Below are 26,724 nucleotides of genomic sequence, written 5' to 3'. Positions count from 1 at the left end.
CCCTGACTTTCTTCCCTACCATCTCCCTCTCCAGCTCCTGTCCTATCCCCTGTACCCTCCCACCCACTTGCTCGCGATTAGTGATTTGTAATCACCCTTTCCCCACCTCCTCTCCCGTTCCCTTCCCCCCTACACCTAATTGTTCTAAATATTGTCTCACTGGTTTCTCATAATTGCAAAAATGATTTTCACTATTGTACCTTGTTATACTGTAAAGCGCTTTGTATTAAAGCGCTATATAAACCTAACAAACATAACTTGATAAGAGCCAGTAGTCGCAAGACAGAAATTCTTTAAGGCAGTGGGCACTAGCTGTGAAAATCTAAAGTCCACTGCACCCAAAGGCTACCTGCAGCCAGTATCCTTAAACTAGGCTTCATCAATCAACCCATGTAGTTCAGAACAAGAACCCCACCCCTCACTTCTGCTCTGTCAAGATGCATTGCCTTTGATACCTTACCACCCCATTATTGCAAAACATTTGGCAGTGCTCCTCTAACCCTTTGTTCTCTAGAATCCCAGCAGCACTGCACAACTGCTGCACCGCCCACCATACAGGGCCTCCTACACTTGCACAATGCTGGCTCTCACACAGACCATCTAAGCTAGACCATATGGATGGGATAAGCTGCCTTTTTTTAGAATTCCCACGGACCCTCCCATCTCCGTTCATCTATATTACCTCCCTCCTTGTTGTAAAGCTCCCAGAAATCACATGTCTGACGTCATGCTCAGAATTCACTTCCGTCAATGTACCCCTACTAAATCGCTATAATAACTATACAAGCGTCAAGAGCAAATAGCATTCAGTTACAGTCGAATGCTAAGAACAAGATCACATTTAGTGGCCAACCCCAACAGAAATCGGAAAGGAACCACCAAAACATACCTGGTTTTCCAAAGTAGCAGGGCTTGGAGGAGTCTGTGGGGTCAAAACAGCACTCAAGTGCTTGGCACACAGCCTGGGTGATGGGGGTACTGCCGCAGGACAGCCGGTCCACTCTAGCAATGGCAGCACAAGCATCAGGACCGGGGCATCCATGGCTGGGGACGGAAGGGAAAGCAACACCTCACTCGAGAACTTGGCCTACCTAATGCACTGCTGCCCCAGCAAGACGGACAGTGGACTCACAAGACGGGGCTCTTAAGCTGCTTCCAAGATGATTTTCAGTAGAGAATGCTGCAGAGTCCAAAGTCATGACATACTCTTCTTCCTGTAAAAATAGCCACGCATTAAGCAAAAATGGTGTGCAAGTTCTGAAGCCACAATAGTGCTCAATCCACAGAAAACGACAATCTACACTCATAATGGCTTTATTAACCAGTGGAGCCAAGATGTTTGGCGACCGTTTCCCATATTATGTTTCCCCCAATGATTACTGACACATTGTTTAAGTGTTAGCAATAAAAAAAGGCAGTACGTTATTATTGTACATCATGTAATATTACACAATATAATAGTCATAATAACCATATCATACATAATGATCACTTTTGGGCATGGGGTCCAGGGTTGTGCCCCCTGGCCCATGCATCCCACACCTGGATGCGTTACCGGCCATCGAGGTTCCCCCAAAATTTAATCTACCGCTACCATTGGCCAAGCAGTCTGCAAATTCTAAATGGGACTTGCTCATTCCCTTGACCAGTGACTGCCCCTGTGAGGGTTTTCGTCATTGTCGGGTCTTGCTCACGCGGGGGGTGCATTCCACCACTGCACATTACCCCCTTCTCAATGCCTTTTGCTGTGACTACAGTGGTATAGAGTCTATGCTGAGCTCCCTTTTCCACCTGCTTGGTGCCCGTTCTTCTATTGACATCCTGTTATTGGGTATACCATGGTCTCCCCAATGCCATGTTAAATGTTGCTGTTTCCAGTTTGTAAGGTTCTGGACACCCCCCGCCCCCTCCTTCAGTAAAAACTTTGTGTTCCCCTTCTGTTAAACCTCAGAAACAGGGCCCTCCCGTCTTACAGCAGGCACTTGGTTGGGCCTGCCCAGGATTGATCTTAGCCCTAATTTTCATAGTACTGTTTTCAGCTCTCTACTGTTTTGCATTGGGTGTCATTTGCCAGAGCCCCTTGACAAGCCTACATTATATGAAGTTTTTGCTTCAGTAGTGCCGTTCAGCCACTTCTTGCGCTGGGTAGCGCTTGCTAATGTCGTCTCAGCGAGCACTCCGTCACAAAACACCCAGTTTTCAGGGTCCATGCTACTTGTAGCCATTTGGCCCCAGCCGTCCAGCGTTGCCTATCGATCCCATATCCATTACTTAAAGCCTTCCATAAGCATTTGGCGTTGCTTGCTGACTTTGCTGGGTCCTATTGCGCTAATCTTTATATACCGTTATCTGTGAGGGGTCTTTTTTACTCTTCTCCCCCCCCCCCCCAACCACCTTGCACGGTAGTTCTCTACATTGATTTATAGCTCCGTTATGCGCCAAAATACCCATGTGTGGTTTCTGAGTAGGAGCTCGAGACGCATTTTAGTTATGCCGCATAGTTTATCGTTTAGGACCCTGTTCTGCCTCTGATATGCTTCTACTCCCCCAAACAGAAGTGTGTTGGTTCTGAGGCATTCTCCTAAATTAACAACACTACTTGCGCCATCTCTGCACCCTGTTTATGCTTCTCATTGTTGTGATAAATCCCTGGTTCCTTCTGCTGAGACCCGCTTTTATTTGGGGCGTGCTTGGCATACCTACTCCCCTTTTACGAACACTGTGCACTCCACGGTTGTGCAAAGTTCCCGTTGAGGGTGGCTTGCAATTGCAACCCCTTTTTTTTTCTTTCCCTCCCCATATGTCGTCTGCGTGATCTTGCTGCAGTCTTTACTTTTCAGAATTTCTTCTTTCAAGCTTTTCTTGCTTGGCCGTTTCCTTGTTTATGCGTTAGACGTAAGGAATATTAACATGGCAAATTAGCTATGTTTTTTAAGCACATCTGTCGCTGCTAGGTGGTATGTGGCTCCCTTGTTTGTAGTGAACATCTCCCGGCTGATTTTGCAGAGGATCCTTTTGGTATTCTGAGCTACCATTGTTGTTACTGGCTGCCTCTTCCCTCTGCTGTGCTGCTCCCTTCTTCCACTTACCTTTATCTGTGCATATATAGTGTTTTGTATGTCATCCAAGGTATTTTTGCCCCCAATACTTCGCATTTTATCTCATACTGAACATGTCTCTTGCCTGTGTCTAGACCAGTGTCCAGCTTCTGGTACTATATACTGTGTTGTCATGTTGGACTATCTCAAATATCCCAGAGTAAGTTTACCACTCCCCTGCAGTGTTCCGTGTGGGGTACTGGTGAAAGGTCTCCCGTTTTCACCCCCAGTGTCTCCCTACCAGCACTTTGCCCTGGGCTAAATATATAATTTTTGTGGGGGCCTTCTAGTGCCTCTGGACAGCCCTCGCCAACTGGTTGTGGCACCCTATTGTGCCCTTTTTCTGCTTGTCTTGTGCCTGCAGGAGCTTTTTTTTGTAAATATGCATGGCACCCCGTTGTGTGAGAAAAACTTCTCTTGCCCTCCCCTGGCCTTGTACCCGTGGCTAGTGTGATGTAATGCAGAAAATGCTGTGTTTTTTGATGGGCTCGGTTACTTACCCTCTTTGGCCCGTTACCTTCTTCACAACTGCCAGCTGTTGTGCTGGTTTCTTTGGTGCTTTCCGGATGGCTGCTGCCTTGGTGCCTCTGGCTGTTGTAACACGGAACTTAATGCGCATGCCTGCTTTTTCTGCGCTTCTTAATGCCATGATGCTTGAACTGGGTCCCCCTTCTGTCAGGTTCTCAAATTTACACCAACACTATGCAGTGTTCCGAACCCCGTTTTGTTATGCGTATCCAGAATTTGTTGCGTTCCATTCGAAATGCTGCATAAAAACTGGAAACCCCTTCACTCCGCTTTTCCCTCTTCTTGGCCCTCTCATTATCCGGCTGGCTTACTTTGTGATTTTTGTTCCCTTATTAGCTCCGAAAACCTTTGACACATGCTTGTTCATTTGCTGCGGCTGTTGTCTGTCTGCCATGGTGTTTGGTCAAACCCTTTTGCTCCCCATTGCTGCAGTCCAAGCTTCCCATGGCGCCTTGCACCTGTCAATGTAGAGTATGCCTGGCTGGTTTGGATTAGCTGCGAGTACGCTGCACCTGGTAACAAACCACCACCTAATACTTTTCATGCATTCCGTTCAGAGTGCTGTGTGACACTGGCAATTCTTTCTTCCGGTTTCCCCGTCTATTAGCCTCCGCCTTCTCTGCGATTTTCGGGTCTCAGTTCTTCGGCAATGTGTGCGTTTTTTTGTTGTGGTTAACTCTTGGTGTGGTTGCAGCCCTCTTCTTGCCTCGCCCTTAAAGTGGGTTAAGCAGAGACATGCCAGGCTGTCCTCTCTTTTACCTTGAGCTCCCTGTCGAACGTCAGCCTGGTTATGAATTGTTAGTTTGGTGAAGTACGGTTTACCTTGCCTTGCCATGCCTGCGATTCTTGCCCTGCGTGTGCAGTGCTGAGGCTGCTAGATCTTCTCTTGCGCTAACATTTGATGTTTAGTACCCCAGAATGCGCTGTCCGTCTCGTCGCTGGGTGTGTTTTACATATCTATTGGTTGATTTCTTCATTACTATACCCTGCAGTTTGTTGAATTAGAATGTCTATAGGGTATTTTTTTATAACCCAGCTCTGTTGGTCATCTTCCCCCAGCAAATGTATTGCTGTTATTTCCAAAATCCATCCGACACTCAGCCCACTAGCTCTGCACACTGAAATTATGCAAAATGCACTTTGAATGCCTTACATCTCCGTATTTCCACAACTGTGTTTCTGCATCGCATTAGCTAGAGCATGCAGGACCTTTGGATTGGAAGCTGCAACAAACACATGTATTCGTGTGTTGATGTATTAAACACTCCTCTAATTGAGCTTTTGTGACTTCATGTGTCGAGGTTTTGTATGCGCTGTAACGTGCTCCGCTGGCATGGCCTGCCAGTCAAAACATTGCCACCCTGTGTCTGGCGTGCGTCTTTTCCTCTAACATCCATACAAAATACTGAATACATGGCTCCTGTAACTGCAAAAAACTGCTACTGGGATTGTTTGCTTGTCAATACTAAATCTTCGTATTGGCTCACTGAGCTTTCGCAGACTTTTGAACTCAATGTCGCCAGACTCAAACATGTGGCTGATCGTGCTGTGCTTTGTTTTACTTTTGTTTTGTTAATAACCCGTGCGCTCGGTTTTCTTGCTCTGCATGGTTTCTTCCAAGACCTGTGTCTCTTGCTACAGAGCACAAAAAGGGGGAACTTCCCTTCAGTTTGTTAAATTCGGTCTTCCACGTTCTTGGCAAACCTCACCGACCGGGTCTCATCTCCTCTGCCGTGCCCCCTCACTAAGGTTCGGCGTGCACCCCCCCCCGCTGAGTACAGCACTGCTTCTGGCTACCAAGGTAGCATCAGAGCATACCACTAATAAGCCACTCGAAAGCAAGGATATACCAGGGCAGCAACAAAACACACCAATACCAAGCCAATTAAACGTGGGCACACATCGCCCGAAGAGTTGCGAAGCTGTGAGCACCACACCAGAGAGCCTACAGTCAACGCGGGGCACCAGCCACCTGAACGCGAAAGCACCGGCAACCACACCACCAACCAAACCCAAATATCACCAAGTATTTCACAGCCAGGAAGCGCAACGGTAGATACCACTGCACCCGCCACACTGGGAATAACTCCCACCAACCCCGTCTCCTTCCTACACCGCCCAAACCTGTTCGCTAGAACCAGGGACAAAGGTGGCAAGAGTTTGAGGAATTCATGAGGGCGGTTGGAAACCAGGAGGGCCCAGACTTCTTCACAAACCTGGTGGAGAAAGACATAAAGAGTGTCATCAAGACCATCCCGACAGTGGAAAGGAACACGTACCAAAAACTCAAAGCCATCAACAGGTGCCTAGTTGTCGTCCCAGAGACTATGAGTGCTACATCTTCAATCCGTGCACCCAGCTACCCCAGGAGACAATTGGCCAGTTCATACTACACAAAAAAAAAAAAAAACATTTTGCGACTTTGCCAACTTTAACGATGACGAGGCCATCTGCCTGAGAGTCATAGACGTATGCTTGTCATCAATATTCCGCAAACACCTGTTGAAAAAACCTGAATTGGCCAGTGTACAAAAGAGTCCAAGCTGCCCACATAGAAAACCCGGAAAAAAAAAAGTTACTGTCGCAGCCATCACCACCAGTCAAACGAACAGCCAATACAATACCTCATTCAGACAAGACCAGTGGAATAACGCGAGACGCCCGCCACCAGATAGGCAATGCTACCGGTGCGGGTTTGAATTCCCACACAAGGGCTAATGCCCCGCAATAGGACACATGTGCATGAGGTGTGGCCAAGAGAAGACAACCCCACTACCAGCATAATGGCCACCCACCCAACAAGCAACCGCGAGGAGATTCGAAGCACCGAGCCCTTTCAACCCAAGACCATACCCGGAACGGGAATACGCTACACCCGCCACAAATTCCAGACCTGCGAACAATGCCGGGTTCATTAGCAGTAGAGAACCTACAAGTGGACCAGGCAGAAGAAACATACGCCAACCAAGAACAGAACCACATGCAAGCATATCCCGATGAAGAACGCCAAAGGGAAGGCGTCACCAGAGACCCCTACGAAAACCCACCCATCAAACACCCAATGGAACAGCACAATATGACCGATACAGCAGGGAATACGTCCCGACTCATCTCAGAAGCCTCAGGCGACAGCACGACACCAAGAGTGACGCTAAGCCTAGGAGGAGTAGACAACATTCCTGGTGGACACAGGCGCAACCGTAAACGTCATGAGCCACCTGACATACAAACACCTAGCAGACAAGTTCCCTGTGCAACCATCACACGCCTCAAATATTCCAATGGGGCGCAACACAGCCTCTGACCTCAAAAGGACAATTTGCATGTGACCTCATCCATAGGGGCAAAAGAGTGGACAATGATACACGTCATCCACAGTCCAGCAAATGTAAGGTGCCTTCTGAGCCACAAAACCGCCCAGGCCCTAGGCCTCATTGACATTCACTATGTCGAATCAGAAGCTATTCAGGGTATACTGCCTGACTTCCAACTGATACAGGCCATCCACCATGGCCTAACCATCGAAGACCTGAAATCCACCTATCCAACTTTATTTGAAGGAGTGGGCATGCTAAAGAACAACGTCATCAAGCTACACATTGACCCAAAGATACGGCCAGTACCACAAAACCCCAGGCGAGTAGGGTTTAATCTGCAAGCGAAAGTGACCCACGAGCTGCAGACACTGCTGGACAACGATATAGAAAGAGCAACAGGACCCACACCATGGGCGTCTCCTTTCGTAGTCGTCCCCAAAGCAGACGGACGCCTCTGCGTGGACATGAGGATCCCTAATACAGAAATCCAATGGGAGAGGCACCCAGGCCCTAACATCGGAGACATGCTGATAAGACTCAACCAAGCCACCAAATTTTCAAAGCTGGATCTCAATCAGCGATACCACCAACTCGTCATTGATCCCGCATCGAGACTGATGCTGGAAAGGCATCGGAGGGACAGAGCCCCCGTATCCTTGTCCTTTACTGCCTTTTTATCGTGTGTTCTGTCATATTTTCCTCGCTAGAGTTCATGTGGGACTTCTGGAGGTGCAGCTCGCTTTTGGTTTGGTGAACAGACCCATGGGATACCCTTACGGCACCCATGGGTCGGGGTGTTGGGGGGGGGGGGGGGGGAATGTTTTTGGGCACCTGTGGGTGACCCGCAGAGCAGGGTACGGACTGGTGGCAGCTCCATGCTGAATTTGACAGGTCCGCCAAGAATCCTCCATTTTGGGATACCCAGGCCCTGCCATTGGAATCAGTTGATTCCTGATAGAAAGCAAGATCTTGCTTTCTATTACCCATTACCTTGTTTTCCTAAAGTCCTGGGAAGCCCTGACTGTCCCTTCCCCCTAACTGGCTGTTGGGTGGAAGTTCCATATATGGTGTTGTGAAGTGCAGTCCAGACTGACTGGAGCCTTCCCAGTGACTATGTTGTGGGTACGCCCTGTGGGTGGGATCTGGGTGAATGGAGTGTGACCAATATGCACTTCTTGTTGTGGCCGTCTGGTTCCTGGTATGAGAGACAAAGACTGAGACAGCCCTGCCCGAAACTGGCCTGAATGCAGTGTGTAGTGTTGAATGGCTGGGTACTTGTCCCAATCCACATTCCTTGCGAGTGTCTGAGAGGGAGGAGGATGTCCTGAATGCACTGTGTGCCTGATTGACTGCATGAATGCCCTTCTGTATGATTGGCTGCTGAGAGTGACCCAGCAGTGTGGATGAGACAAGATAGTATATCTGGGGACCTCTCACCTCTGGAAATTGTTCAGAAGCTGTGTCGACACTTGGAGTAACTGGAACTGCTGATCCCCGACGCCCAGCTGGAAGACGAAGCCTTGCTGTTGCATTTGCTTCAACCTGATCTGAAAGCTGCCGAACTCGTCAAGGACTGATCCGAGAGAGGACCTGGTAAGGCGCCCTCTTCCCGTGCTCCGAGGGACCATCTAGCACCGCTAACCTTCGCCGGAGCTCCCTGGAAGACCCTCGAAAGGCTGCCGACCCAAGACGGGGATCACTGAGGAGAACGAAGCAAAGCACCCGGACTTCGCCGCTGTCAAAGTCCATTGCCGTCGACCAGGGTTCACAGGTTTGTGTAACCACTGGAGGCCCGTCAAAGTTGTGTTGCCCAGCCGTGGGGACCACTTGACGCCGTGCCACCCGTTCATTTGCCTAAGAAAATGAGAATCGAAGGACTCCCTTGTCTGCAACATCAACCGCTTTGTCCTGCCAGAGAAAGTCGAGGACGACCAACGTGCCAAGGAGAGTCCGCCGGTGGGTTTCCCGCCACAAAGACTTCGACGACTCGACGCCCTTATTGGGCCACAGTTCTTCTGAAACTCCAAGGTGCCCCGCACACCTCATCCTGGCAGGACATCGCTGACGAGCACCGCCTGGATCGACAATCGGCGTCTCGGCACCCTTAACTTCTCATCGCCGCCAAGACGCCTCTCGACGATCCGTGGCTCCTGCTTTAAAGGGAGTCACTCAAGAAGGATCCTTCGACACATCGAAGAACTCTACTCCACCAGGTTCATGGGGGGGGGGGTAAAGCCTTAATAGGAGGAAACGGGCTATTGAAGAATATGTGGACTGGGCTTGTGATATATATCTTTATTTTACAGGTTGCCCAGGTGGGGCGAGGGGGATCTCCACACATAACTGTCTAGGTAACGGGGCCAGTATTCTGCCAATTGTGTCAACCATCTTGCTTTCCCTCTATTGGATGGTTTCCGCGTTATTGATCTGTTTGACATTTTAACTGTACAGTTGATGCACTTTAATGAGATTTGGTAACATTGGTGGTACCACTTTAGAATTGTATATATTCATCATTGTTGATTTCCGAGTACAAAGTGCGTTATTGTGATAGTGTACATACCTTTGAATATTATATAAAGACTGTTTTCACTAATACAGTGTGTGGACATTGCTTTGTGGGGGCTTGGGGACTACACTGAAGAACCAGCCTGCATCACCTCCTGAGAAGCTAGGTCTGGATTGCTCGTCCATTGCTACCGCTTGAGAATCTTGGCTGGGGTCCTCTGTGCCTCTCCTCTACCATATAGAGAGCAGAAGTACAGGCAACCCCCACCAGTATCTTCTGAGACCCCTCACCACATTCACCACCCACGAGGGCCTTTTTCGCTACAAGCGACTTAACTCGGGATCTCATCCGCCGCTGAAATTTTCCAGGAAACTATCCACAGACAATCAGCCCCGTCACCAACGCATTTGATTACAGTGACAATATCCTCATATTTGGAGTAACCCAAGACCAACACGACACAGCCCTACACCAGGTCTGCCGCATCCTCTAAGACGCTGGACTCGCACTCAACAGCCAGAAGTGCGAAATCAAACACGCACCCTATGCTTCTTTGGACACTTTTTTCGGATCAAGGCGGATCCAGACAAAATCCACGCCATAACAAACCTACCCAGTCCAAAGGACGTCTCCGAACTCTGCTCATTCCTGAGCATGGCAGGATGCTGTGCTCGCTACCTCCCGCAATACACCACTCACATGCCCGCTATGACACCTACTGAAAAAAGACCAACTCTTCCTGTGGACTGACCAATGCCTACAGGTCTTCGCCTCCATTAAACAAGAGCTGGCTGCTAATAGCCAGCTAGCATATTTCAATCCACAATGGCAGACCGAAATCACCATAGAAGCCAGTCCAGTGGGGCTAGGTGCAATTGTGGCTCAAACGGATCCGCAGACCAGCGCCAAAATCCACATCGCAGCATACACCAGTCGCACACAATACCACCGAACAAGAATACTCGCAGGCAGAGCGAGAGAGCCTGGCAGCCGTATGGGCATGTGAGAAGTTCCACCACTTAGTCATCGGACAAACCTTCACTCTCATTACAGACCACCAGGCTCTGCTAGCCCTCTTTGGCAACCCAAGAATAAAAATGCCTCCGCGCATTGAACGATGAGGCATCCGCCTCCAGGAATATGACTATACCATCAGCCACAAACCTGGGGGCGATGCGAACCCAGCGGACTAACTGTCACGTCACCAGGACGGAGTGTCCGACGCCAAAATGCAGGGAGAAGCCGATGGATACATTGCATACCTGCCACAGAACGCCCTTCCTCCAGCCATCACTGCACAACTGTTTGCAGAAAGGAGCAGGGCTGACCCTACCATCAAGGCAGCAGTTCATCTCACCAACATGAACAAGTGGCGACAGGTGGCCAATGAACACTGAGCCGGGGGAGGGGGAAGTCGACAGAATAGACTTAGCCAGAATGGAGAGAATACACAATGAACTGGCCACAACAAGCCAAGGCACACTACTCAGAGGGAACTGCCTGGTAGCACCCAAAAGCCTAAGGAAGCCATTGGTCATGATCGCACATGAAGGCCATCGAGGTGTGGCCAACACAAAAGATACTGCAAAACCAGGTATGGTTTCCCCATATGGACGACAAAGGCACTGCAACCCGTGCCATGCAAAACCAGGTATGGTTTCCCCATATGGACGACAAAGGCACTGCAACCCGTGCCATGCAAAACCAGGTATGGTTTCCCCATATGGACGACAAAGGCACTGCAACCCGTGACAAGTAAACACAGCTAGTTCACCACCCTGCCACCTGCGCATAGTTCCACTTCCCGATGCACCTTGGCATCACGTGGCGCTGGACTTCTATGGCCCACTGGAAGAAGGACACTTGCTAGTGGCTATAGACTAATACTTCCGATTCCCACTGGTGAAGCACGTACAGTCCACAGCCTTCCACCCATGTAGGCACAATAGATGAGCTATTTAGCAAGTGGGGCATCCCCAATGTAGTGAAAACGGACAATGGGTTGCCATTCCAAGAACTTAAGAAATGTGCGGCGCACCTGGGGTTCCGACACCAAAAGATCACACCACTATGGCCCCAGGCCAACAGGATGGTGGAACGGTTAATGGCGAATATCAAGCACACACGCCAGAAAGCAGCGACAGATCAAGCCATCTCACAAATGCTACGAAGATAAACACACCACATGAGGCGGGTGGCCACACTCCAGCCGAACTCATGATCAAATATAAACCGCCGTCCCGGCTTCCACAACTCGGATTATACGCCAGAGGAAGACAACGAGAAGCGGAGAAAAGACAAAGGGCCAAAGATTGGGCTGACCGGAAGCAGAAAGCCAGGGAACCCCTGATCCCAGTGGGACAAACCGTGCTGGTCACACAAGCCCAACCTCAGAAGACTGACTCGAGACGTCACCCCAAGCCCATGATAGGGACGGAAGTAAAAGGACCCATGGTCACCGCATTGGGAGACCAAGGCGAAATAACCTGAAACGCATCATACTTCAGGCGGATGTTCCAAGAAGACGAGACTGAGGACACGCCTCTAGAGGAAGATCCTATGGACCCAGAAACTCCCCCAGACCCACCTACAGACCAGGAAAACAGGGACGAGCATGCCGGACGACCGCACAGGTCGACCAGGAGGCCCACCCGGCTCATCGAAGAAATGTGAACGCGGACTCATGCGATAGTAAGGGGGTGGGGGTGTTGTGGGGAGAAACAGGACAGGGGCCTTTTAAGCAGAACTGAAAGGGAAAGAGGGAGAGGGGCGGGGCAAGCAGAAGTTGGGGGCGAGAGTTAAGGAAAAATAAAGAGTTCACACGTGCAATGGCGTCCGCGCCTCTATTAGCGTTACGTGATATGCAACACTGGCTGCTGTGGAAATCTGCCCTCACTGCCTCGCAAACTTCAACAGTGAGTTTTCTCGTCTTCCTAAAGAAGTAGTTGTTCACCGCATGGTTCGAGTGCTGAACTTGCTCACGGTGGGTACTGATCGCAGATTTGAGGCACAGGCATCTGTCTTGTTCAAAATTCTGTGCGTTTTCTTCTTTGAAGTTGCACGGTTGTTGTGGCAACCATTGCCGGCTCTTTGAATGCTGGCACTGCCCATCGTGTTCCAGCCCGCGTTTCCACGATCCCACCTGGCTGCTGTGGTTCCTGAAAACAGTGCCTTGCTACATTGTTTGACACTGGCGAGTTGGGTACGTCCCGTTCTTCTTACTCCCAGCTGTGTTATTTTTCTTGCGATTGAGCGCTTCATTGCACAGCGATATTCCCTTCCATCAAAATGCTTAGGCGAGGCAGTTCCTCGCCTTCAAACTGTACAGCAACACAACACCTGCCATCATAGTTTCAGCCGCCCACGCTGGATGTGGTTCTCGCTCTTTTTGTATCGCTTTCCCCTCCTGCAGTCTCCTGATGCCGGCATGGCACCTGGTTTTGCAGCTCTTCGCCCATATTGTTTCCGGATCACGGCAAAGCTCACAATGTATTGGGAAAAACAGGTCAATGTTTTCAAAAAGAAAAATAAGCAGATTACTTGTGGTGCTCCGTACAGAGCACCCAGGTTTGTGCAGTTTACTGCCCAGGCAGCCCCTTATATTCCATCAGAATGGCCCTAGGCGCTGCATGTGTGTGGGAGTTCCCACCCCACAGTTCATGCCTCATGGTGACCATCGCAGGTCACCAGGTGTGATTTCCTGCCCCTTCGATCCCTCTTGTAGGTGCTGCACATAATGTGCTTTCACACCTTGCTGGGGGCCAGGAACTAAAAGAAGCCCTCGAAATAATGTTCAAAGTGGCCCCATTTTCAGCAAGCCCAATGCTTTTCCTATGGGAAAATACCACACAAAAGAGGCCCAGGGTGCAGAGGCCCACCAGGAAGTTCCCTATAGGCCAGTCCACCCCTGCTGGGGCCCCCATCCTATCTTCCTTTCCTCTTTTTAGCTGAGTGAGGGAAGGAAGGAGTATGGGCAGACCATGCGTCTGCAGCACGTGTTCTGCCCCTGTGCCCTCCAGGTTACTTGTTCACACTTAGCGCTGCCGAGGGGGTACCCCTGCAGCAGCGCTGTCTAAAACCTATGCTTTGTGGGGAAGTAGATGATTAGGATGTTAGTAGGCCAATAGAATGATCAGTGAGGACAATGCATTCTCACTAGGGTGATGCCAGCTCAAAAACAACAAAGCTTCCTAGGTAGCCACGGCTGCCTTCCATGGACTAACAGGGCCAGGCTAACGCAGGGCCACAACTGGAACCAGCAAAGAACAGGTCCTCATTAAATGGAAAAGCCGCCCCAAATGTCAGAGCTCTTCTTCCCGTGGCCATGTACGAGCAGGACAGCTAGGCATAGTTCTCTTTGAAAAAAACAAACTACAGACATAATGTTGCATGCAATTCCCCCACCCCCCCCCCCTCCTCCATCTCACCTGCTCACTCACGTAGCACCCTGAAGAGTCAGCACCAATGACCATAGAGCCATCCGGTCACCAACTCACCCAAATGCCAGTCAGTGTCGTTCTGGAGGGGGCGAAACAACCCGGCCTCATCTAGCAAGGGCAGTCAAGAAAAAAAAGAAGCAGACACGGAACTATGTCTATGATGCACACTCGTAGTATCCTGCCACTCTACCAGCCAAACAGAGCAGAAGGCCGGGACCACAGATCTACCATAAACACCACCCCTAACCCGCTGCCCCGTTTTACAGGTCGCAAGAACCAGGCAACATGTCCTACAATCGGTAAGAGTCTTATTTGCGCCTATAAACCTGCACTGACACCCAATAGCTGTGATGTTTGCTCTGCCGCCGCTAGAGCGAGCGGCGATGTCAGCATGTTCGCGGCCCCCTGCCAGGGAGGCCAGGCTCGCGGAGCAACACAGCGCGCTGCGCAAATAAAGATACCGACTCGTTCGTAGCTTGCATAAATCCGGACTGGCGCGAAACCGCCAGTTCCGGTGATTCCTTTAATCTCCTCCCACTCCTTGTGTCACGTGACCGTTCTCTCCCGGTGTTGTATGCTATCCTGCCTCCCATGGTAGATTGTGGGAGGCAGTGTTCGGCAATCTTCGGAGTCACGCCCACTTGATGGCTACAGCCATACATGCAGCCCGAAATGAAAAGCTAATGTTATAGCCCGCCTACAGCCCGCCCTCCAACATCTCTGTTCAGGGATTGGCCAGAGCTACCAGGTGGGCGTTGTTTCAGGGCCTTCACTCTGTCATGGGAAGCCGAATATCATACAGTATGGTATAATATACGGCTTCCCATGTTGTTTTTTTTTTTTTTAATACTGTGCAAAGTCTGGGAGCCTAGCATTCGCTCAGTTGTACATTTGCGCACATGTTATTATTTTAAATGGTATAATCATAAGAAAGGTTGTACTGTTACAGTAGATGGGGCGCTTAAACATGTTTTATGGCATAATTAACCTTTCTATATTTTATTCCAACATCACACTACAGCCAAAATAAGAAAGGTTGTACTGGGCCAGCAGATAGGGCGCACATGTTATTATTTTAAATGGTATAATAATAAGAAAGTTTGTACTGTTACAGTAGATGGGGCGCTTAAACATTTTTTATGGCATAATTAACCTTTCTATATTTGATTCCAACATCAAAGCACGAGGAATCACTGCAGGAGTCTCTCTTAAGGATAAAGGGGGAGGTTGGGCTCAGTCACACAACTCTGTCATAATGCAGGGGGGTGCATGGTAGGGTCTCCCTTCAGCATGTGTTATTGGGAAGGGAAGTCAACAGTATTTTACGTAATTGGTGTTAAGCTCCCTGTTCACCCGCGGCTTGGTAAACTGTGCACATTATCACACACTGCTGCAAGTGACTGGTATGGGCTGCGCTATGTCATGGCTACAACGCCACTGGGTTAATGAGGCTCAAGCCCCCTACCTAAAGTTTGGGCTGTTTGTATGGGGATGAAATGCAGACTGGTGAGAGTGTGTAATTCCTTTCCTTTTGTCCTCAGCAGCGCTGTTCTTCGGCGTGCATTCAGCCATCACACACTACAATGGGGCATTTCCAACCGAAAGATCCCCTTCCCCTTACAGCTACAACTATCAATTCTGTGTCTGCTTCCAAGACGGATCTATCTGATTACTGTGCCCCAATTACTATGACCCCCAAAATGTTGACTTTTTTATTTCAACCCCATTTTCACCTCATATATATGCTGGGAGAGACACGATCAACCCCCCTACATGTATTATGGTAATTTGCATCCCCTGTCTCCCTGGGGTTAACTCACAATGACACAAGTCGTCATCCTGTTTAACGTTTAATCTGGTCCCTACCAATGTATCGGCACCACCTACCTCCTCCCTTGACACCCCCATACCTTTTCATTGTTGGGGTGCATGATATCATGGCCTGAATGCAACTATGGTAATTCACAAAACCTGTAACACACATCCTGTTTTATGTTTACTCTGGTCCCAAATGATGTAGAGGCACCACCTAGCCCTTCCCTGGATGCCTCCATACCCTTTGATTGTGGGGGTGCAAGATATCATGGCCTGAATGCACTTATGGTCCCCTGCCTCCCTGGGGTTAGCTCACACTAACAAAAGTGGTCATCCTGTTTTATGTTTAATCTGGTCCCAAACGAAGTAGAGGCACCATCTAACATCGCCCTGGACACCCCCATACCTTTTGATTGTGGGGGTGCAAGATATCATGGCCTGAATACACCTATGGTAGTTCGCATCCCCTACCTCCCTGGGGTTAACTCACACTGACGCAAGTGGTCATCCTGTTTTATGTTTAATCTGGTCCCAACCAATGTAGAGGTGTCCCCTAACCCCTCCCGGAACACCCCCATACCTTTTGATTGTGGGGGGTGCAAGATATCATGGCCTGAATGCACCTATGGTAGGTTGCATCCCCTACCTCCCTGGGGTTAACTCACACTGACGCAAGTGGTCATCCTGTTTTATGTTTAATCTGGTCCCAACCAATGTAGATGCACCATCTAACCCCTCCCTGGAGACCACCATGCCTTTTGATTGTGGGGGGTGCGAGATATCATGGCCTGAATGCACCTATGGTAATTTGCATCCCCTATTTCTCTTGGGGTAATTCACACTAGCGCAAGTGGTCATCCTGTTTTATGTTTACTCTGGTCCTAACCAATATAGAGGCATCCCCCTAGCCCCTCCCGGAACACCCCCATACCTTTTGATTGTGGGGGGTGCAAGATATCATGGCCTGAATGCACCTATGGTAATTTGCATCCCCTATTTCTCTTGGGGCTATTCACACTAGTGCAAGTGGTCATCCTGTTTTATGTTTAATCTGGTCCCAACCAATGTAGAGGCACCATCTACCGCCTCCCGGAACACCCCCATACCTTTTGATTGTGGGGGGTGCAAGATATCATGGCCTGAATGCACCTATGGTAATTTGCATCCCCTATTTCTCTTGGGGCTATTGACAGTAGCGCAAGTGGTCATCCTGGTTTATGTTTACTCTGGTCCTAACCAATGTAAAGGCATCCTCTAACCCCTCCCGGAACACCCCCATACCTTTCGATTGTGGGGGGTGCAAGATATCATGGCCTGAATGCACCTATGGTAGGTTGCATCCCCTACCTCCCTGGGGTTAACTCACACTGACGCAAGTGGTCATCCTGTTTTATGTTTAATCTGGTCCCAACCAATGTAGATGCACCATCTAACCCCTCCCTGGAGACCACCATGCCTTTTGATTGTGGGGGGTGCAAGATATCATGGCCTGAATGCACCTATGGTAATTTGCATCCCCTATTTCTCTTGGGGCTATTCACACTAGCGCACGTGGTCATCCTGTTTTATGTTTAATCTGGTTCCAATCAATGTAGATGCAGTCTAACCCCTCCCTGGAGTCCCCATACCTTTTGATTGTGGGGGGTGCAAGATGTCATGGCCTGAATGCACCTATGGTAGTTTGCTTCCCCTACCTCCCTGGGGTTAACTCACACTAGCGCACGGGGTCATCCTGTTTTATGTTTAATCTGGTCCCAACAAATGTAGAGGCACCATCTACCCCCTCCCGGAACACCCCCATACCTTTTGATTGTGGGGGGTGCAATATATCATGGCCTGAATGCACCTATGGTAATTTGCATCCCCTATTTCTCTTGGGGCTATTCACACTAGTGCAAGTGGTCATCCTGTTTTATGTTTAATCTGGTCCCAATCAATGTAGATGCACCATCTAACCCCTCCCTGGACACCCCCATACCTTTTGATTGTGGGGGGTGCAAGATATCATGGCCTGAATGCACCTATGGTAGTTTGCATCCCCTACCTCACTGGGGTTAACTCACACTGACGCAAGTGGTCATCCTGTTTTATGTTTAATCTGGTCCCAACCAATGTAGAGGCACCATCTACTGCCTCCCGGAACACCCCCATACCTTTTGATTGTGGGGGGTGCAAGATATCATGGCCTGAATGCACCTATGGTAATTTGCATCCCCTACCTCACTGGGGTTAACTCACACTGACGCAAGTGGTCATCCTGTTTTATGTTTAATCTGGTCCCAACCAATGTAGAGGCACCATCTACTGCCTCCCGGAACACCCCCATACCTTTTGATTGTGGGGGGTGCAAGATATCATGGCCTGAATGCACCTATGGTAATTTGCATCCCCTATTTCTCTTGGGGCTATTCACACTAGTGCAAGTGGTCATCCTGTTTTATGTTTAATCTGGTCCCAATCAATGTAGATGCACCATCCAACCCCTCCCTGGGGACCCCCATGCCTTTTGATTGTGGGGGGTGCAAGATATCATGGCCTGAACACACCTATGGTAATTCGCATTCCCTACCTCCCTGGGGTTAACTCACAGTAGCGCACGTGGTCATCCTGCTGTATGTTTAATCTGGTCCCAATCAATGTAGAGGCATCACCTAGCCCCTCCCTGGACACCCCCATACCTTTTGATTGTGGGGGTGCAAGATGTCATGGCCTGAATGCACCTATGGTAATTTGCACCCCCTATTTCTCTTGGGGCTATTCCCACTAGTGCAAGTGGTCATCCTGTTTTATGTTTAATATGGTCCCAATCAATGTAGATGCACCATCTAACCCCTCCCTGGACACCCCCATACCTTTTGATTGTGGGGGTGCAAGATATCATGGCCTGAACACACCTATGGTAGTTCGCATCCCCTACCTCCCTGGGGTAAACTCACACTAGCGCATTTGGTCATCCTGTTTTATGTTTAATCTGGTCCCAATCAATGTAGATGCACCATCTAACCCTTCCCTGGAGACCCCCATGCCTTTTGATTGTGGGGGGTGCAAGATATCATGGCCTGAATGCACCTATGGTAATTTGCACCCCCTATTTCTCTTGGGGCTATTCACACTAGTGCAAGTGGTCATCCTGTTTTATGTTTATTCTGGTCCCAATCAATGTAGATGCACCATCTAACCCCTTCCTGGAGACCCCCATGCCTTTTGATTGTGGGGGTGCAAGATATCATGGCCTGAACACACCTATGGTAATTCGCATCCCCTACCTCCCTGGGGTTAACTCACACTAGCGCACGTGGTCATCCTGCTGTATGATTAATCTGGTCCTAACCAATATAGAGGCGTCTCCTAGCCCCTCCCTGGAGACCCCTATGCCTTTTGATTGTGGGGGGTGCAAGATATCATGGCCTGAATGCACCTATGGTAATTTGCATCCCCTATTTCTCTTGGGGCTATTGACAGTAGCGCAAGTGGTCATCCTGGTTTATGTTTACTCTGGTCCTAACCAATGTAGAGGCATCCTCTAACCCCTCCCGGAACACCCCCATACCTTTCGATTGTGGGGGGTGCAAGATATCATGGCCTGAATACACCTATGGTAGTTCGCATCCCCTACCTCCCTGGGGTTAACTCACACTAGCGCACGTGGTCATCCTGCTGTATGTTTAATCTGGACCTAACCAATATAGAGGCGTCCCCTAGCCCCTCCCTGGAGACCCCTATGCCTTTTGATTGTGGGGGGTGCAAGATATCATGGCCTGAATGCACCTATGGTAATTTGCATCCCCTATTTCTCTTGGGGCTATTGACACTAGCGCAAGTGGTCATCCTGGTTTATGTTTAATCTGGTTCCAATCAATGTAGATGCACAGTCTAACCACTCCCTGGAGTCCCCATGCCTTTTGATTGTGGGGGGTGCAAGATATCATGGCCTGAATGCACCTGTGGTAATTTGCATCCCCTATTTCTCTTGGGGCTATTCACACTAGTGCAAATGGTCATCCTGTTTTATGTTTACTCTGGTCCCAATCAATGTAGATGCACCATCTAACCCCTCCCTGGACACCCCCATACCTTTTGATTGTGGGGGGTGCAAGATGTCATGGCCTGAACACACCTATGGTAGTTCGCATCCCCTACCTCCCTGGGGTAAACTCACACTAGCACATTTGGTCATCCTGTTTTATGTTTACTCTGGTCCTAACCAATGTAGAGGCGTCCCATTGCCCCTCCCTGGACACCCCTATGCCTTTTGATTGTGGGGGGTGCAAGATATCATGGCCTGAATGCACCTATGGTAATTTGCATCCCCTATTTCTCTTGGGGCTATTGACACTAGCGCAAGTGGTCATCCTGGTTTATGTTTACTCTGGTCCTAACCAATGTAGAGGTGTCCCCTAACCCCTCCCGGAACACCCCCATACCTTTCGATTGTGGGGGGTGCAAGATATCATGGCCTGAATACACCTATGGTAGTTCGCATCCCCTACCTCCCTGGGGTTAACTCACACTAGCGCACGTGGTCATCCTGCTGTATGTTTAATCTGGTCCTAACCAATGTAGATACACCATCCAACCCCTCCCTGGAGACCACCATGCCTTTTGATTGTGGGGGGTGCAAGATATCATGGCCTGAATGCACCTATGGTAATTTGCATCCCCTATTTCTCTTGGGGCTATTCACACTAGCGCAAGTGGTCATCCTGTGTTATGTTTAATCTGGTCCCAACAAATGTAGAGGCACCATCTAACCCCTCCCTGGACACCCCCATACCTTTTGATTGTGGGGGGTGCAAGATGTCATGGCCTGAATGCACCTATGGTAGTTTGCATCCCCTACCTCACTGGGGTTAACTCACACTGACGCAAGTGGTCATCCTGTTTTATGTTTAATCTGGTCCCAACCAATGTAGAGGCACCATCTACCGCCTCCCGGAACACCCCCATACCTTTTGATTGTGGGGGGTGCAAGATATTATGGCCTGAATGCACCTATGGTAATTTGCATCCCCTATTTCTCTTGGGGCTATTCACACTAGTGCAAGTGGTCATCCTGTTTTATGTTTAATCTGGTCCCAATGAATGTAGATGCACCATCTAACCCCTTCCTGGAGACCCCCATGCCTTTTGATTGTGGGGGTGCAAGATATCATGGCCTGAACACACCTATGGTAATTCGCATCCCCTACCTCCCTGGGGTTAACTCACAGTAGCGCACGTGGTCATCCTGCTGTATGTTTAATCTGGTCCCAATCAATGTAGAGGCATCACCTAGCCCCTCCCTGGACACCCCCATACCTTTCGATTGTGGGGGGTGCAAGATATCATGGCCTGAATACACCTATGGTAGTTCGCATCCCCTACCTCCCTGGGGTTAACTCACACTAGCGCACGTGGTCATCCTGCTGTATGATTAATCTGGTCCTAACCAATATAGAGGCGTCTCCTAGCCCCTCCCTGGAGACCCCTATGCCTTTTGATTGTGGGGGGTGCAAGATATCATGGCCTGAATGCACCTATGGTAATTTGCATCCCCTATTTCTCTTGGGGCTATTGACAGTAGCGCAAGTGGTCATCCTGGTTTATGTTTACTCTGGTCCTAACCAATGTAGAGGCATCCTCTAACCCCTCCCGGAACACCCCCATACCTTTCGATTGTGGGGGGTGCAAGATATCATGGCCTGAATACACCTATGGTAGTTCGCATCCCCTACCTCCCTGGGGTTAACTCACACTAGCGCACGTGGTCATCCTGCTGTATGTTTAATCTGGTCCTAACCAATATAGAGGCGTCCCCTAGCCCCTCCCTGGAGACCCCTATGCCTTTTGATTGTGGGGGGTGCAAGATATCATGGCCTGAATGCACCTATGGTAATTTTCATCCCCTATTTCTCTTGGGGCTATTGACACTAGCGCAAGTGGTCATCCTGGTTTATGTTTACTCTGGTCCTAACCAATGTAGAGGTGTCCCCTAACCACTCCCGGAACACCCCCATACCTTTCGATTGTGGGGGGTGCAAGATATCATGGCCTGAATGCACCTATGGTAGGTTGCATCCCCTACCTCCCTGGGGTTAACTCACACTAGCGCACGTGGTCATCCTGCTGTATGTTTAATCTGGTCCTAACCAATATAGAGGCGTCCCCTAGCCCCTCCCTGGAGACCCCTATGCCTTTTGATTGTGGGGGGGTGCAAGATATCATGGCCTGAATGCACCTATGGTAATTTTCATCCCCTATTTCTCTTGGGGCTATTGACACTAGCGCAAGTGGTCATCCTGTTTTATGTTTAATCTGGTCCCAACCAATGTAGGTGCACCATCTAACCCCTCCCTGGAGACCACCATGCCTTTTGATTGTGGGGGGTGCAAGATATCATGGCCTGAATGCACCTATGGTAATTTGCATCCCCTATTTCTCTTGGGGCTATTCACACTAGCGCAAGTGGTCATCCTGTTTTATGTTTAATCTGGTCCCAACAAATGTAGAGGCACCATCTACCCCCTCCCGGAACACCCCCATACCTTTTTATTGTGGGGGGGTGCAAGATATCATGGCCTGAATGCACCTGTGGTAATTTGCATCCCCTATTTCTCTTGGGGCTATTCACACTAGTGCAAATGGTCATCCTGTTTTATGTTTACTCTGGTCCCAATCAATGTAGATGCACCATCTAACCCCTCCCTGGACACCCCCATACCTTTTGATTGTGGGGGGTGCAAGATGTCATGGCCTGAATGCACCTATGGTAATTCGCATCCCCTACCTCGCTGGGGTTAACTCACACTGACGCAAGTGGTCATCCTGTTTTATGTTTAATCTGGTCCCAACCAATGTAGAGGCACCATCTACCCCCTCCCGGGACACCCCCATACCTTTTGATTGTGGGGGGTGCAATATATCATGGCCTGAACACACCTATGGTAATTCGCATCCCCTACCTCCCTGGGGTAAACTCACACTGACACAAGTGGTCATCCTGTTTTATGTTTAATCTGTTCCCAATCAATGTAGATGCACAATCTAACCCCTCCCTGGACGCCCGGATACCTTTTGATAGTGGGGGTGCAAGATATCATGGCCCAAACACACCTATTGCAAATTTAATTCTATCCGCCGCTCCCCACAGGAAACCCTGTGATCTTCCGGCTAATGGCACTGGAGACAAACTAGTTTGGATCTTTTTCAACCATCCGCACCGCTACCACATGAGCATATGGCTCTTTAGTAACGTGCATGCAATGGATGGGGTTGCAGAATAATTCTGAGTCCAAATAATGGAACCAACTCGGGAAGATGGCAAAGGTACTGTTTTATTAACAATTATCCAAAACAGGGCGGTTACAACGGACATCAACGGACGTTCGCTCAGGCTCTTGACGATTTTCTCAAAAAAACATCCTTATATGCAAAGAATACGTCAGACGTGATGTCATACTGCATGGGAAATAATAGGAAACCTATCAAAGGCTGTGATAGCCTTAAGGGGAACAAGTAAGTATACATTGCATAGGGACTAGGATTGGGATTTGCTGCCCACTGTCAGGTGGAAAACTTATGCCTACCTCTTAAAACTTGTAAAGTACACAGTTTATCATTGGTCTTCAAACTACAAGGCCCTCTACAATTGGTTGGCACGCTCGTGCCATGTCTGTAACATTCGATTCACTTATCAGCACGTAAACTCAAACCCAGGTGCCAGGAGGTGGACTGGACATTACCTCCCCACCCAATTAGCCCAGCATCTCTCATCAACCATGGCTTCTGCCATGAAGATTGTTTTAGAAATTGGCCTTGCAAAGTATCCTTGTCTGTGGGAATATATGGGAGTGCAGGCTCTCACTATCGTTGTTCTAGGACTCCAAGCTGAACTCTATTTCCATCCTAGGCTCACATGACAGGAGACCATGAATTGGCCCATTTTGCAGCAGCTAACATGACCTCTGACCCTTTCAGTACAACTCACACAAAGGGAACTGATGTATGTGTTATAATTGTGTTACAATGCAATAATACTATTATGTCCGTGGCACTAAATCATAGATATGTACTGTGAATCATTTAAAATTCCAATCCAAAGCATATGTGATTGTGCACTTCTAACAGGCAGGGGACCTGGGTAATTGGCGTGCAGGCCAATGGTGGTATGTGGGTGGGAGCATATCTATTCTCTGTCTTTGCATCAGGTGGTGTGGGTGTTCTTGACTGTGTTTGTGCTTCTTTTTTGTCACTTTGGTTGGGTGCGTTACATGTAGTGATTTTCGTATTGGTGTACGGAATGGATGTTGTTACGCATGCACTGGATCATTTTCTTCAATTGAGACACACATGTCAAGCCCTTGCACTCACGCATGCTATTACTGTGTTGCACCTTGATTTCCCCCTCTACACTTGCACGTTCAATGCACTCACTAGCAATAGTAGGTTTGTCTACCCTTACTTTTTTTTATCATTACTTGTTGCACTATTGTAGCAATTATTGATCCTTGCTCTAATTCATGGTCTAACTTCCCCTTTACCCACCCTGTCTGCCCTCTGTGCGCTTTCAGGGTGTTTTGCTAATTGCATGAGCGCAGAATATTTGAACAACAAATAAAGGAATGCATACACTGCGCACAGCCACTGCTGATCGGTGTTATACCTGCCCATAATTCAACAGTGCACATGCCCTTGTAGTTACATTCACCCAGCATCCAGTTACACAGTCCACTGTGACGTGCCATGTACCCAGGCAGCGTGGAGTTGCGCAGCACCGTGGAGTCATGGGTTGAACCAGGACATCTGGCACAGCAGTGGGTGATAAGGTGGCGGGCATCACACACCATCTGCATGTTCAGTGAGTGATAGTTTTCTGTTCCAGTAGACTGCCTCCACAGCATGCCTGGCCACCAGCTCCACATGTATTCCGTCCAATACACCTATGATATAATATGGGATTTATAACGCGCCTATACACAAGTGTTTCAAGGCGCGATTAGGCAAGGGAGGGGAAACAAAGGGAAAACAAAGACAATGGTCTTACTAGGCCAGGTGACATTGAGATCGCGCAAGTGCAGGGGAGGGGGGGGAAAGGGAAAAGTGCGGGGGAGGCGGTGGCTGTGCAATACATAGGATCCACAGTAAAAAATAAATTAAATTTAAAAAAAAAGGTAAAAGTGCAGCCAGCTTGTGGCAAGTGCAGGGGTAAGTGCAGACATCAAGTGTCAAGAGCTTGTAGGGGACTGTAGGGATACAGAAACAGCCACCCAAGTGCAGCTGTTGCCTGGGAGGCAGTGCAGGTGTGCAACTGGCGGGGGAGGGTACCTGGGCCCGAGATCAGAGGGTAGCCAGGTGACCAATGCAGTTTCAGTCAGGAGTTCAGCAGGGGAAAGGGGGAGAAAAGAATCAAAGAGGAAGGTCTTGAGGTCCTTCCGGAACTGGAGCTCGTTCTCCTCAAGTTTCAGGGAGGCTGTTCCAGAGGGAGGCCCCAGCCGAAGAAAGAGATTTACCACAAACTTGTTGCTTGGAGAAGCGACTGACCCTGAGGGAGTTCGAGGCGGGTGAGCGAAGAGCTCGACAAGGAAGATATTTAGGAAGAGAGAGTTGAAGGTATTGAGGCCCCAAGCCTCAGAATGCCTTGTGGACAATGCAGAGGGTTTTCAACTTAATCCTCGCAGCCACTGGGAGCCATTGCAGAGATTTCAGTCCTGGAGAGATACGATCCCTGGGCTTGAGGCCAAAGACAAGCCTTGCAGTCCTGTTCTGGATGAGTTGCAGAGGGCGCAGAGTAGAAGCAGGCAGATTAAGAAAGAGGCAGTAGTGCAGCCTAGAGAGAACCAGAGCTCTAGAGACAGTGAACTTCTGGAAGAAGGAGAGGAAAGGAAGAATACCTCTGAGGAGGTGCAGCTGGTAGTGTGACTTCTTAGAGATGTCAGAGATGTCAGGAGAGGAGGAGAGTGGGGAGTCGAAGATGACCCCGAGGTTTTTAGCCTCACAGGTGGGAGCAGAAAGAGGTCCAAGAGAGGCTGGCCAGAGAGCGACAGTAAAGGAGGGAGCAGGTGTGCCGATGAGGAGAATCTCCGTCTTACTGGCATTAAGGCAGATGTCGTTGGCGACGCACCACACCTGGATAGCGGACAGACAGTCAGAGATGAGAAAGGGAGAAGAGGTGGCAGAAGGGAGCCTGAAATGAGTGTCATCCACATAGCACTGAAAGTTCGGGCAGAGAGCAGCAATGCGGTGGGCAAGAAGTGCCAGGTATTAATTGAACAGCCAGGGAGAGAGGTTAGACCCCTGGGGAACACCACAGGTAGAGATAGAGGAGAGCAAGGATCCTAGTTAGACCTGGGAGTGTCGATCGGAGAGGAGAGAGGTCAGCCAAGCCAGGGCCTGATCAGTGATCACAGAGACAGCTGAGCAGGATGGCATGGTTCACCATGTCAAAGGCAGAAGAGAGATCCAGTCATGCCTGCAAGGGCATGGAAGGCAATTTTAGTGGCATTGACCTGGTCAGCAGTCCTGAGTAGGATGATGTGGTCTCCAACCTGAAACAGGATACGCGAAAAACAGGGTTGCAATATCCCATGCAGTTCACCCACAGTGTGTTGGTATGTGCCCGTGGCTATGAAGTGTAGCACAGACACTAACTTCAGCAAGTGGGGGGTATGGCTGTACGGGTATGTTTATGTTCCTGTTCCTCTTCTTCCAGGAAAGGTTTAAGTGCCTTGCCTTTTTTTCCTTCATAACTCTTTTTCCTTAATCCCTTCTACCTCATTTTTGACCTTGGAATAGTTGTTTAATGTGGTGAGAATTTCTGTGTTGATTTCTTTCTAAAATGTGAAACTGGTTTAGTCACTGTATGGATTAGCAACGTTGGGTGGCATGGTTGATGTTTGGAGAGGTTTTTTTCTTTTGATCTTTGCTGTCTTTAAAGGTGGGTAAGAGCCAAAGGTGAAATTCTCTATTTCTGTAGCAGACCGTGAACCAATAATAAGATTTTATCCAAAATAAAAAAAAGATGCGTATTGGTACAAATTTAC

General features: G+C 49.2%; 1 protein-coding gene across 6 annotated transcripts in view; it reads right to left on the bottom strand.

The window, feature by feature from the left end:
- Positions 1-26,724, bottom strand: part of LOC138582595 (zona pellucida sperm-binding protein 4-like) — a 50,456-nt gene that overhangs the window by 3,914 nt on the left and 19,818 nt on the right. For 2 of the 6 annotated variants that reach the window (XM_069654009.1, XM_069654012.1), the window contains exon 2: positions 890-1,214. Coding sequence is in view for 1 of the 6 variants with exons in the window: in XM_069654008.1 (XP_069510109.1) it covers positions 890-1,044; positions 1,133-1,214; positions 13,880-13,924 (282 nt within the window). In the remaining 5 variants the exon portion in view is untranslated. Of the gene's footprint in view, positions 1-889; positions 1,215-13,879; positions 14,439-26,724 lie in introns of those variants that run through there. The other 4 variants (XM_069654008.1, XR_011305051.1, XR_011305052.1 and 1 more) reach the window with 4 other exon arrangements.

Source organism: Ambystoma mexicanum, chromosome 3q (assembly GCF_040938575.1).
Source record: "Ambystoma mexicanum isolate Mex_15411 chromosome 3q, UKY_AmexF1_1, whole genome shotgun sequence".
Lineage (NCBI taxonomy): Eukaryota > Metazoa > Chordata > Amphibia > Caudata > Ambystomatidae > Ambystoma > Ambystoma mexicanum.
Note: the sequence above shows the minus strand (reverse complement) of the source record. Positions and strands in the feature narration are given on the sequence as shown.